At 26.7% G+C, this 15,192-nt stretch overlaps 1 protein-coding gene across 1 annotated transcript; it reads left to right on the forward strand.

Moving 5' to 3' along the window:
• Positions 1-8,487: 8,487 nt before the first annotated feature.
• LOC101515026 (chitinase 2-like) lies at positions 8,488-9,242 on the forward strand. Its single transcript, XM_004503355.3, has one exon. The coding sequence runs from the start codon at positions 8,529-8,531 to the stop codon at positions 9,240-9,242; it is 714 nt and encodes a 237-aa protein (XP_004503412.1). The 5' UTR covers positions 8,488-8,528.
• Positions 9,243-15,192: the final 5,950 nt, after the last annotated feature.

Genomic DNA, 15,192 nt, shown 5'->3' on the forward strand with positions numbered 1-15,192 from the left:
TTTTTTTTCTAAAAAAAATAAAAAATTTGGGGTGTTTTTTTTTTTTTTTTTTTTTTTTGTGTTTGTATATGAGATAGTAAATATTATCATAAATTTACAAACAATTGTGAGGTTTTAAATTCAAACTTAAAACATGACGTCCAACCTATAATAATATCGACATTTTGCCTGTTGAACTAGCTAGACTTTAAGGATGAAGTGTAAAAAAATTATATTTAGTGAGTTTTAATTGTTATATATTATTTTATTAGTAATATTGTTAGGGTATAGATTATTTGTGTTGTACTTACACACACTCTAATTATGTTGGGGGTCATAATCACGATAGGATTGCTATCAAGTGGTTTAGAATGAGGCTATAGATGAATTGTCGTGTTTATATTCATCAAATTTACTTCTCGTCCATCTAGTGATCATGATTAAAGTTACAAGCGAGTTACACAAGATAGCGACCTTAGATACCACTCGTGGCAACAACTTGTTAGTAATGATAAGTTGCTTTGATGTTACTTGATTCGATCGGGTTGATCCAGAATTGCAACTTGTTAGCGACCTTAGATAAGTTGTTTTGATATTACTTGATTCGATCGGGTTGATTCGACTCGATCGAGTTGATTCGATTGAGATTGGACTAAGATATCCCAAGTGCAACTCAATAAACTTATAAATGGCGTAATCGTTAGGTAGTAGTGCTTTTGATTTAATTACCCACAAATGCATATAATTTCATTTTAAAAATTAATGCACATTCATATAATTTTTTATATTCATCATTTGTGATTGTTTAACTAAAATAAATCATTGAAGCCACTTAAAATTTTCCATATAATATATATATATATATACTGTGTGTCTGGACACCACTTAATATTTTTAATACAAAAGTTAGGTGAAAGATTTGAGGTATCAACATAATTGTGATGTCACTCTCATTATGTGATATATTTACCCTCAACCTCTTCATTAAAAAAAACCACATAAAATAATTATGATAAGAATTCAATTATATCAATGACTATATTACGCTTCATAATAATTAAAATATTCCAAATGTCAGAGCATTTCCACAATTACCAAAAATTCCAAAATCTTTTGTCAGATAAATTAAATTTCGTTCATGATCTCGACACTATACTTTATTAAAACAAATAAACATGAAGTTAATTAAAGAAAGAAAGAGAAAAAAGTTCAGGTGCATTTTTAATAACAAATGAAATAGCAAAAACCAATCTAATTTAATACATTTAAGACAATTAAATGCATATAAAGAGATTTCTTGTTACAAAATCAATACTATAAATAAATACGACATATTTCACTCAATTTTCAAAACTCAATTTATAATGCTTTTATAAATTATTCATGAATACTTTTAACTCAATTTTCAAAACTTCACAACTGTATAATGCTTTGAGATTCATTTAGTGTAGATTATTTGACTAAAAAGGTCAATTGAGGCAAACAGAAATAGTTTTTCAAAGGTAATGAATGATATTTATAAATATGAGATCATAGCAATTAAAATAGTTTGTTAAAAATCCAATTTAAATCAATAAGTATTAGTACAAGAAAAAAAATTATTTTCAATTAAATAATTTCTAATAAATATTTAGAATCTTATAGATGAGATCGAAGATATCAAATAAAATATTTAGAAGTTAAAGTTAATCTTACATATGACTTCCTCTAAGTAGTAGTGTTTCCCAGTTACCCATAAATGCATACAATTAAATCTTCTATGCATCTAATGTTATGAAAGGTATTAAATTAAATTTATTTTACTATTTATTTGTCATTGAAATTACTCCTGGACTTTTACCTCTTTCTCTTATTAATTCCATGAGTATTTTTTTTTTGCTAAAGTATAAAGTTGAGATGATGGACCAAATTGATTTCGCAATATATGGTAATTGTTGTGGAAATGTTTTGATTGTTGAAATATTTTAAAGAATGGAAATGATAATTAAGGATTGGTACATTTGAAAAACTTGTCACTTGAAATTAAAATCGCCAATTGCTTAATGAAATTCTTTAATTCAATACATTTTCTTTTGTAGATATTAGTTGATTAAAATTGACTCTTTTGACAGATTATTTTAGTTATCACGATATGCAATATGATCATAAATATTATTCAATGGTTTTTCATAACTTACAAGTGGCTTCAATAATTTGTTATAGTTAAACAATTTATAAATGATGAGTAAATCAAATAATTATATGGTTCTAAAGAATTTTGAAAATTGAATTATACATGATTTATGGATAATTTAACTAGGAAACACTATTACTTTTAGGATGCCACGTGTACAAAAAATGGAAAATAGGTTGTATTTTTTAATATTATATATATAGATTACTAGTTTACAAATTTTAACTTTGAAATTAAATTTGTAATTATCTTCCAAATATCTTCATCTCATTTATAAAATTTAATTATTGGTTGAAAAATCTGATTGATATCATTAAATAATTTAGATTATAAACTTTACTTTAGTAACAATCATTTGGGAGAAGTCGACTTAGGATCTTGATATCAATTTTGATTAGTGACAACTATATGTTACATATATAGGAATGGTATGCCTCAACTTATTCTTCAGTGACTATTCCAAAAAAAAAAAACTTGAAAACATTATAGTTATTATATTATAATTATTTTCATTTTTATTTCGACAATATTAAAAAACTATTAATTTTTCTTAAATATTTAGTGATAATATTTAGCTTGCGTTTGAATTTTATATAAAATATATATCTCTTAAAAAATATTTTTATTTTTGTTTATAAAATATAAAAAATATTGAATTCAAAAAATTGATTAGTGACAAATATATATATCATATATCAAATTTAGGCTCTAATGAATTCTTTAGTGACTCATTTTCAGAAGAAAAAAAAAAGTAAAAAAATTACTTTGTTAAAAAATTATACTTAATGTGTTATAATTTTTTTCAATCTTATATGACAATATTAAAAACAACCATAATACTAATTGATTTAAATTTACTTCTTAAATGGTTATTTTAGTTATTACCATCTCACTGTCATAAATATCAATCCTTTTGGAGAAATATAATCATAAATATCAATCCTTTCGGATATATATAATGAATGAATCATACCGTTATAAAAGTGTTTTCAAAAATTGTAATAAAAATAATGTTAAAATTTAATTAAATACAATTATGGATAATTCAAGTAAGCACTACTATTTGGAGGGAGGGATGGAAATATATTAGATTATCTTTCATGGATCTAACACATGATCTACTTAAAGTTTTGTTTGATTTGATCCGTTTAATAAAGAGTTTAGATTAAATTTTTTTTTAAAGTTTATTAATTTAAATATATCAGATTCATACTTATAAAAAAATTATTAGGTTTAATAGACTGAATATATTTATATTTATATTTATATTTATATTTATTAATTGTTTTGTCTAATAATTCAATATAAATGACAAATTTTACTAATCAAACATTTAATTATTACCATAATATATTAATAATCAAACACACAAAGTTAATTATATATAAATACATATGTATGTATATATTACCATAATATATTGAATTTAATTAACACATAAGATTAAATTATTCACTAAAGATGTTATGTGATTGTATGTCTATCCAATAACTCTTAGATACTATATGCTATAATATCTCTAAATTTATTTTATTTTTATTTTATAATAATTCGAATTAAAAACTCCTTAATGTTGTATCCAAAAAATAAAACTCCTACAATTATTTAAGAATTTTATTTTATTTTTTATTTTTTTTACTCAAGAATTTTAGTTTTATTAAACCTAATGTTGTATCCAAAAAAATTATTTTTGTAATAATTCGAATTAAAAACTCCTTATTTTTTTTACTAAAAATTTTAATTTTATTAAACCTGCGTTTTTATTATTTATCAAAATAAAAAACTACTCTTCAATCATCATTTTTTGTTGATAAAAATAAATCTGAAAAAGATTTGTATTTCCAAGAAATCGCTTGAAAAATAATTTTCAAAATTAAATATAGAATTTGTAAAATAAAATTTTGAATATCATAATTCAAACTAATGAATTTATTAATAAAATTGTTTATAATAGTTAATTGTTATTTGTTAGTGAGTAAATTTTTTATTATTATTTCTTATGTATAAAGGTCTAGTTTAGTTTATTTAAAACAATATAAAATATATTATTTAAATGTTTTAATATGAAATATACTTTTAAATATGTTTTAAGGTCAGACTAGACTTTAAAAAAAGTCCAGATAAGATCAGAAGAGAAAAAGTATGACAAAACATAGTTTGAACATAGGCCTAAAAAACTAATCGTAAATTAAATTCATGTCTTTCAAACTCTGAATGCCCGGAGATATTCTCACCCCTACTTGGAGGCTATCACATGTACACCATTAATAAATAAATAAGTAATATTTTTTATAGAATTGACTTTGAAACAATAAATTAAATTGACAATATGCATTTAATTGTCTTAAATGTATTAAATTAAATTAAAAATAACCTTGCTTTTTTCTCTCTCATTAAATCTGGAGAATACTTTTTTGCTGAATTATAAAGTTGACTTTTTATGAATGAAATATAATTAAAAAATTATTTTGCAATTTATAGTAAAAAGAAGGAAAATGTTTATTTAGGATTAATATATTTGCAAAAATTGATTGATATCCTTAAATACTTATTTAATGCACTTTATTTTAATTAAATGATCAATGTTATAACTAATTACGATTAATCTTGACCATCGACCTAAAATTGAAATATTAAGATTAGTTTTCATTTATTAGTCTTCGTAGATTATATAAACAGTAATTTTTTGATTAAAATTATTTCGCTTAATTACTCAATTTAAACAATAAAATTTACTATTCTAATCACTAAATTAAAAAAATTTATTAGGTAAATAAACTCTACAAATTTTTATAAATTTTTTAAACTATTTAATACTTCATTTAAATAATTTATATTGAGTGTATCATAATTTTTAAAAAAATATAAGTAAATATTAGTTTTTAAATTATAAAACTACAAATTTGAATATATATATATATATATATATATATATATATATATATATATATATATAACTTTATGTGTTTGATTATTAATATATTATGTCAATAATCAATTATTGGATTAGTAAAATTTATCGTTTATATTGAATTATTAAGCAAAGTAACTCATCAAAGAGTTACTCCTAGAGTCAACAAATTTCCACATATATACATGTGTGTGTCTGTGTTGATCAATAAAACCTGTATCAATTCATGCTTTCAAAAATCACTTGAAAATCATTTTCAATGCATTGGATGACTTTAACCAATATTTCTAACATGCACCTAGTTTTATGTATGATAAAATAAAGTTTTTAAAAAGGATTTTCTAATTCAAGACTTTTAATGAATATTAAGAATTAAGGTATCAAAACAATTTATGTTAAACCTAATTTTGTATTTGACATACATCAACACACTAAATTTAATCTAATGAGACTTGCACTCACAAGATACACATCAACAAAATAATAAAAAGAAGAAAAAAAACTACAACTCTTATATAGTCATTTTATTAATGTTCTGGATGTATCACCTTAAGCCAACAATTATTAACTTGACAACTATATTGCACCAGTTCAAAAATATCACCTTAAGTGCACTAGAAAACTCTTTTATATTCCTATAATATAGACAACATTTATAAATAAAATATTCAAAAATGCAAAAAAAATGTTGCATTTAATGACAAACAATACTCACATATGAGACACATAGAGAATATTGTTTATTCTTTTAGGTAATATTTTTTACAATTTTAACAATATTTTTCAAATCACTACGCTAAAAATGATATTTTATAGTGCGTCTTTTAAAGCGCTTATTAAATACAAGCGTTGTTGTAGAATTTTTTAAAAATAACAGATGATACAACAACGCTTTTTTGACAAGCGCTGTAGAAAAAGCGTTATTGTAGGGTCATATAGGGTCACATAGCGCTTGTACAAAATGCTTACAACCATTTTACAGCGCTTTTAGTAAAAGCGATGTAAATTGAAGCGCTCTCCCATAGCTTTTACAGCGCTTTTTGAGCGCTTTAAACACAAGCGCTGTAAAATATAGCGCTCTCACCTTATGTTACATGGCTTTTAAAGCGCTTTTTGTGAAAGCGCTGTATAAACCTTGCGCTTTCACATAATTAAAAGACATATTAGAGCGCTTATTACACAAGCGCTGTAAAATCATTCACTTTAAATAAATAAAAACAAATTTAAAACAAATTTACGAACCATCATCTCCTCTACTCTGGGAACCCTCCTCTCCTCTACGTACTGTGCGGCCATCTACGGCTCCTCGCTAACTCAAGATAATTAATTACTAGCTAGATACCTAGTAGTTATTTAAAATGCATTATACGGGCCATTAATAAATAATAACTTGATCTTACCATGCTGAAGTTTGTTTCTTATATCTTCTTAATAAGACCTGTTTGGCTTGAAGGGGTGATTTCATTATTGCATTTGTGTTTCACACAATTTGAAGGGATGGTTCTCATGTATCACGGTGTCCTTTCATGTCTCAATGATAAGAACAAATAACATGGGTGATCGATGTTTATCTGTATATGGTAAAAAAACCAATATCATTATTTCTACAAGACACTATATTTAAATATATATTATCAACAACGTACGAATTATTCAAATATATAGATCTTTCAAACAAACATCAACATATAGCAATGCTTTCTAAACAATTACTCCATATAACCTTACGAATATTACAAACAAAACCAAAAGACTCGTATGCAAAGTGCATTAAGATTTTTACATTTATTTTATTTATGATATTTTGTTATTACTGCTACATTATTTTTAATTTCACAAAGACAAAAGCTATATTATAAATCTAGGAAACTCAAAAAGAAACCCTTCAGTAATTAAATTTTTTAATTCTTAAAATTGTAATTAAACTTTAAATATTTGAACATATAAAAAATCACAAAACTTCATCACATCGCATCATAGAATACTTTGAATATATGCATGTACATAACAAAACTCATAAATAATCTGCTCGCCATAAATATTTTTATTAAAAAAAAGCATAAAACCAATGAAATTATCAAATCAAATCCAACAACTTAATGTTTGCGGGTTCACGAGTTTAAAATGTCATACATTAATATTAATTTTATTTTTGAAGGAAAGTATATAAGTAAGAACATATATTATACTTAAAAATGTTAAATAATATATTAATTTTAAATAATTTTATCTAAACTTTGTCAGCATCTTATAATAAGCTTATAAATATTTTAATTGTATCATATCTATTTGAAAAAGGTGATCAACTCATATGTACACATAAAATCGTTTAAAATTTTATTTTTTAAAATATTTATCCTAAAATACTATTACTTTTAGAAAAATATATAAAATAATAAAATATAATATTTATTATTTATATCACTTATTTTATTAAATATGTACAGATTAACAAATCACATAAAACACATATATGAAATAAAATTAATCATAAAACTAATCAACATATACTGAAAATAATTTTAACATAAAATTAATTATCTAAAATTAGTATTTAATTAATAAAATAATTTATTATAAAATTAAGGGTGTTACACAAGATAAATATTTATCACATTAAAAAGTTATCAATCATATGTCAGAAAGCTAAAATAATACTGTATGTTTGAATTAATTTTGAGCATCTTTTAGATAAAAGTGTTAATAAAACTAAAATACACATAATATAATATTTTATAAATAATATACGAGACAAAACTTATTTATTTTTGCATAAAATAGTATAGTTTACTAAATCATTCTACATTTGTTAAATGAAATTTGGAGAATGCTTTAGACTAAATAAGTTTGATAATGTAACTTCTATCTTTATTTGGTAACCAACAAAATGCTACAGGTGCAAATGCACAAGTATTTTTAAATTAATATTGTATTAACAAATATGATGATTCAATTTTCAAATCTCCTAACAAACATAGTTTGAACATATAAACCTTTGTCAACATACAATTGATTTCAATCCATTTTAAAAATTCATCACAATTCTATTAACAAATTTTATGATTTAGTTTTCGATGATTTAATTTTAAAATCCCCTAACAACCACAATATGAATATAAGCCATACCCAGGCACGAAGCATAATAAATTATATGGCATTTTCTTAGTAAATTTTTGGAGATCAAAGAACAATTTAAAATAAATTATACAATATAAGTATTTAATTATATACCCAATTGAGACCAATCATCTCTCAATAACATGGAGGGTATGAAAAAATAATAAAAGTATTAATTTCGTGACCTTATTATATTATAATTTGTTAATTAAATATAGTTCAAAAATTTGAAACTACCTTGATTTGTAGACTTATAAAAGGGCATCAAGAGATGCTTATTTCACCCAAGACAACCATAAGTATCTAAACCAACAAAAGAGATCGATTCAAATTCAAAGTTTTATCACAATGCCTGGTTCTCGTCAAATCAATGACAGTGATGTGAAGCCAATCATTTTTCGAGAATACATTGGCGTGAAGCCATATCCAAACACTTTACATGATTTTCCGGTTGATATCATCAACTCCAATATCGACCAATTCCACTTCATTTTAGGCTTTGCCATAGAGACTTATGATGATAATGGAAATAGCACAGGTTTTTTCCACCCTTATTGGAACGTTCATTTCTTTAGTCCAGAGAAAGTGAAGAAACTCAAGCAAAATTATGACAATGTGAAGGTGGTAATAAGCATCGGTGGTCGTGATGATAAACATCCATTCCATCCTGCTTCAAAAGTAGATTGGGCTGACAATGCTGTAAACTCACTCAAAAAGATCATCCAACAATACAACAAAGTCAAGGATCCTTGGAGCTTTAACATAATAGATGGCATTGATATCAACTATGAGTACATCAAATCCGATGGTGAAGATTTCGCTTATTGTGTGGGCGATGTTATAAAGAGACTCAAGGAGGATATTGATGTATCTATCGATATGGTTTCCATTGCTCCATCTAAACAAGTCAATTCCAAGTACCATACACTATATTTGGCTCACGCTGATGATATCGATTGGGTGGACTATCAGTTCTACTTTGAGACTCTCAAATCAAAGGATGAGTTTAAAAACCTCTTTCTTAGTCTATCAGACGTCTACGGTTCTAAAATTGAATCGTAAAAAATATATTTCTCGTGTATGAATTTTATACTCCAATAGCTTCTTTAACAATTTATTTACAAAAAAGTAACATGAAAATTTTGAAGTGTAAAAAAATTATCCTTAGAATATTATAATTGGGGTGATGGTAGTGAAAAACACTAATGTTAAATAATTATTTAACCACAAACAACTCATGCGTGTATAGTTTTTATAATAAATTATAATTGATATATTATAATTGTTCTCATTATTATTTAGAACATATAAAATATTAATTTTAACTAATTAATCAATAAAAAATATTATCTTGTGTATGAATTGTAATGTAATTTTTGTGTATGAATTGCATAAAAACGTGAAAAAATTGAAATGTAATTTTTTTTTTTGCACTCGTATATGAGAAGGTAAATAAATACAATCAGAAACTCACACTCAACTCGGAAGTCTTAGATTCAAATTCAAAAATGTACAATATAATAATTTCGATATTTTGTTAGTTGAGCTAGACTTTAAGAACAAAGTGTACAAAAATTATACTTAGTGAATTTTAATTGTTATATTTTATTTTATTAATAATATTTATTAGTGTGTTGCAAATGATACATGGTGTACCTACACACAATAATAATCAAGCAAAAATTTGTTACAGAATGAAAAGTTTTAAGGATAGAATTTCGATGTACCTTTATGATCTCAATGGTCTACCTTATATTCTAGGCCTTCTAGGATTTCTATAAGGTTGACGTTTTGATCATAAGAGAAAAAAACATTAATATTTTGGATCACCCTTCGATATATAGGGATGGTAAAACAGTTCAATCCGCTCTCAGCTCGTCCCTCATCATTAACCCATCTAAAAGAGGCGGAGCGGGACGACTCTTCTAGTGTTAAAGTGTTAAAAATTCCACCCCTCTTTTTCAAGGCAGGATAGTGGTTTGGCGTGATCTCCGCCAAAATTTTAAAAATAAATTTATTAAAGACTCATTTGTAAATAAAATAATGAATAGAATAACTATTCTTATTTTTAGCTATTATTGTTCTTGCATATATAGATGAAAAATATTATGAGATGCAGTTAAAGATTAAATATCTAACCATTTATTTAAGATGTCTAAATTTTCACCATTTAAAATTAAATCAACTATTTGTTTGATATTACAGAGAGTCTCTCAAAATTACAACTCAACTACAATGTAAAGTTCATTGTTATAATAATTTGGAAAAATTATGAATTGTAATTTTTGTAAAATTTATTGACATACCAAAGATACATTCAATTAGTTTGGTGAAGCTAGTAGCGGCCTACCTGATGAGTCCATACTATTTTGCCATTCCTAATTACATACAAAGTGTGTCCTATAAAAACGAATACAATACAAACCATCTTGACAATACTAAATAATACAATATTTAAAATATGCAATATTTCATATATATATTTTTATATGATTTATAAATACTTTAGCGAATTATTATAAAATCATTACTAATTTGTATTTTAGTGAAGAAATATTATGTGCTTTAACACAAAACAAGAAAGATATAATGTACAATGTTTCCTTTTAAAACTTTTGAGTTATTACCACAAATCAAATACAAAATTTACTATTTTTAGTTTTTGATCAAATTGAAGTGGTCTAAAAACTTAAAAGATCTAACAAAAAAAAAATATTCATTGTAATCTTAAAATTTGCTAAAATTAAATAATTTAATATATTTAAATTTTCTTTTTAAATTCCAATAATTTCTTGTCAAAATTACACTTACACAGATAATAATTGGTGGAAATGGGTGCAGAACCGTAATCATCAGAAATCAGCTTTTACCCTACGAAAATCGTTCTGCAGGTAATACATGAAGATTTAACTACGCCCCACAATTCTTTTAGGAATATTTATGCGGTGTCAAATTCCACATGTAATCATATTAATTTTTAAATTTATTATTTAAGTTTCTAAGAATAAAGTTGTTATATTTGTTTGTAAAAAAGTAAAGGAAAATCGTGTATATGCATTAAAATTGTTCAATTTTTTAGAATAAAAAAAATTGTATGATGGACCAATTTTTTTAAAAAATTGTATCAAAGAATTATTTCAAAATTCGGTGGTAATCGTATTTTAGAAATCTAACTTTTCTTTTGATTTAAGATTTTCCGACTGAATTAGTATTTTTGTGTGTTGTTTCTTTGAACATTTTCAATTTGTAAATTGTTTTAGTTGCATATGCGGTGTTTTTTTGAGATTGAAATCCATTGTTAAATTGAAGAAAGTAAGTCAAAAAATTCTTATATAATATACTGAATAAAGTTGTTTCCGTATTTTTTTCTTTGAGTTAAGTTATCTTTTAGAGCTTAGATTCCATTATGTCCTGTTGATTCACCTTGAAGTATTTTTGCCTTTCCCATTCATCTTTTCTACAAACTTGATTTACGTAATGTCTTGGAAAATTCGGTAATGAAGTACGTATATTAACAAATTGAAGAAAAGGTGGGTTTAACATTTGTTCACGAATCCATTAAAATGAGAAAACGATGTGAAAGTGTTTACTGGGTATTGCTTGTAATCCTGATTCCTTCAATCCCCTTTCTTTGCTCTCCTCGTCTTACAGTGGTTTCTCAAGATTCTCAATGTTAACAATGAAAAGGGGAAGAATAGAAACAACCACTCTAGAGTTTCATAACATAGAATGAACCAAACTAAAGTTAATAGGGTTACAATGAGTATATATATAAAAGAATAGAATTATCTAAAATACCTTTACTACTAATATATAATAATATTATCTAACATCTCCCCTCAAACTCACGATGCATTAACATGGAGCATCGATAGTTTATCAACTAAAAAACGGAAACGTTTAATGGAATGCATCTTTGTAAACAAATCAACAATATGTAAAGAAGAAGAAATAAACGGTAGAGTAATAGTTCCATGCTGAAGATGATGACGAGTAAAATGACAATCAATCTCAATGTGTTTGGTGCGTTCATGAAAGACCGAGTTGTGAGCAATTTGAATAACACTCTTGTTATCGCAGTGCATCGGAGTTGGCTCAGAAAGAGAGATACCCATAGCAGACAAAAGCCAACGCAACCAAATTATTTTAGCGGTAGTGGATGCCATAACACGATACTCAGCTTCTGTATAGGAGCGAGAGCCAATGTCTTGTTTCTTACTCTTCCAAGAAATAAGAGAGTCTCCAAGAAAGATACAGAACCATGCGGTGGATTTACGATATGTGGTGTCACCAGCCCAATCAGCATCAGAATAAGCTCGTAACTCTAATGAGGATGAGGATGGAAATAAAAGACTTTGAAATTGAGTTCCTCGAAGATAACGAAGAATGCGAATAAATGATGCCCAATATATTGTAGTGGGAGAGACAAAAAATTGACTAACAAGATGAACAACATAAGAAATGTCAGGTCTAGTAATCGTAAGATACACTAAGCTACCAACCAAAGTACGATACAAAGTGGAATCTGGTAAAGGAACACCATCCGATGAAGCATATTTCACATTCAACTCAAGAGGAGTATTTGTTACTCTAGTATCAGAAAGACGAGTCTGATCAAGAATGTTGGCAATGTACTTGGATTGAGAAAAAAGGTAGCCTCTAGGAGAGTAGGCAACTTCAATCCCCAAGAAATAGCGAAGAGTTCCCAAGTCCTTCATCTCAAACTGTTTGGCTAACTGCAATTTCAATTCATTGATTCCACTAACATCATCACCTGTAATAATCATATCATCAATATATAGAGAAAGTATAATGCGACCATTAGTGATGGACCTTATAAACAATGCAAAATCATGTTCACTAGAGCGGAAACCAAGAGAAGTGATCATAATAGAGAATTTCTCAAACTAAGCTCGATGAGCCTGTTTAAGACCATATAAAGCCTTTTTTAACATACATACTTCCCCTTGATTATGAGAAACTCCTTGTGGAGGGACCATATAGACTTTTTCATGAAGCTCACCATTTAAAAAAACATTTTTGACATCCATTTGGGAAATATGTCATTGACGAATAGATGCAACTGCAATAAGAGTACGAATAGTGGTCATCTTGGCTACATCATGTTCACTAGAGCGGAAACCAAGAGAAGTGATCATAATAGAGAATTTCTCAAACTAAGCTCGATGAGCCTGTTTAAGACCATATAAAGCCTTTTTTAACATACATACTTCCCCTTGATTATGAGAAACTCCTTGTGGAGGGACCATATAGACTTCTTCATGAAGCTCACCATTTAAAAAACCATTTTTTTACATTTATCATATGTTTCGTGCAATGGTCAAAACTCAACATAATTCTGTTATAAAGTGTTTTCGTTGTAATTTAGGTGGTGAATATACCTCTAAAATTTTTTCTGAATTACTTGCTTATGATGACACCCTCCACCAAACAACTTGTACTGATACTCCTCAACAAAATGGAGTTGCTGAAAGGAAACACCATCATATTATAGAGACTGCTCGTTCCCTTTTTTGTCGCAGGTCATCCAAAACATAAAGTCCCCCTTGTCTATGACCTGTCCCAATCAGCCTCCCGGAATGTGGATCCTGCATACAACAAGAAGTGGAAGAAAACATAACCGAATAACCGAGATCACATATTTGACTAACAGAAGCAAGACTCAAAGTAAGACTATGAATATAATAAACATTAGAAAGAGACATGTTAGGTGTGGAGACATAACCAACGCCTGCTAGTTGCATAAGAGTGTCATCAGCGGTCATAAACGACACAGACGAGACATGTTTCACAGACACAAAAGATTTATCATTGTATGTCATATGATGAGATGCTCTCGAATCAAGAATCCATATGGAAGGAGATATACCTGACATACCAGAGGAGTTCAAACCTTTAGAAGATGTGGCAGACATGACATGTGATTGAGTGGCAAGAAGTTTTTTAATATCAGATATTTGGGAAGCAATCTCAGATGAGTATACAGAACTTGAACTAGAGCCAATGGTAGAAGGAGCAGAAGCAACAACATGGAGGATGACCCCCTAAAATTCTTCTTATGTGTTCTCCCCAATTTCAGACAATGTGCTTGAAGAGAATCATCCTTAGCATCAGCCATAACAAATAATGACAGGAAAATACGACAAATACAATCACTGAGACAAAATAAATTAGGGATAATCTGGTGTTGTGCAAGCCCGATTTCTCCCCCTACAGACGTTGTTTCGTTGATCCGACCATTGAAGACGAAGAACTGAATGTTGCAAACCTGCTGTCCAAAAATCATCTCGATCCAACGGTTAACGAATGCGCAATCGATGTTTTTGTGACTCTAATTTAACAAAATCGAGAATATAGTTACTCTTCTCTTTTCTCTTTTAGTGGTTGTCTTTCCTATCAAAATAATCTCTCTCTTCTTTATAGTAGATCACAAAATCAACCAAAGCTCTTTGATACCATGTTAACAATGAAAAGAGGAAGAAGAGAAACAACTATGTATGGTAAATTATAAACAAATAACTCATCATTTTGTCACTATATTATATAGTCACTATAAACAAACATTAGTGATTTTGTATGTACAATTTTCAAGCCATTTAATTTATACTTTTTATATAAATAATTGAAGCTACGGAGGAACTTCACCCTCTTCTAATTGAGATTACAAAAAAAATTTATACAATGTTTATTGAAATAGAACATCAATTTAGGCTTAGTGTCTTCATAGACAAATAACAGAACAACAGACTTTTGGATGGATAATTATTCTTTTTGAGAAATAGTTTTTATGAAAATAATTCATCAATTACAAGATTCTAAAAATATCGTAAGAGTTGTATAATGATCATCGTATAATATTATGGTACGCTATAGTAATTTGAAAAAATTACAAATATAATTTTTGTAAAATTTAATGTCATACCAAAAATACACTCAATTGATTTGATGATGTAATGGATAAAGTAAACATAAAAAAAGTAAAAAAATAAAA

The sequence above is a fragment of the Cicer arietinum genome, chromosome 6, assembly GCF_000331145.2.
Source record: "Cicer arietinum cultivar CDC Frontier isolate Library 1 chromosome 6, Cicar.CDCFrontier_v2.0, whole genome shotgun sequence".
Lineage (NCBI taxonomy): Eukaryota > Viridiplantae > Streptophyta > Magnoliopsida > Fabales > Fabaceae > Cicer > Cicer arietinum.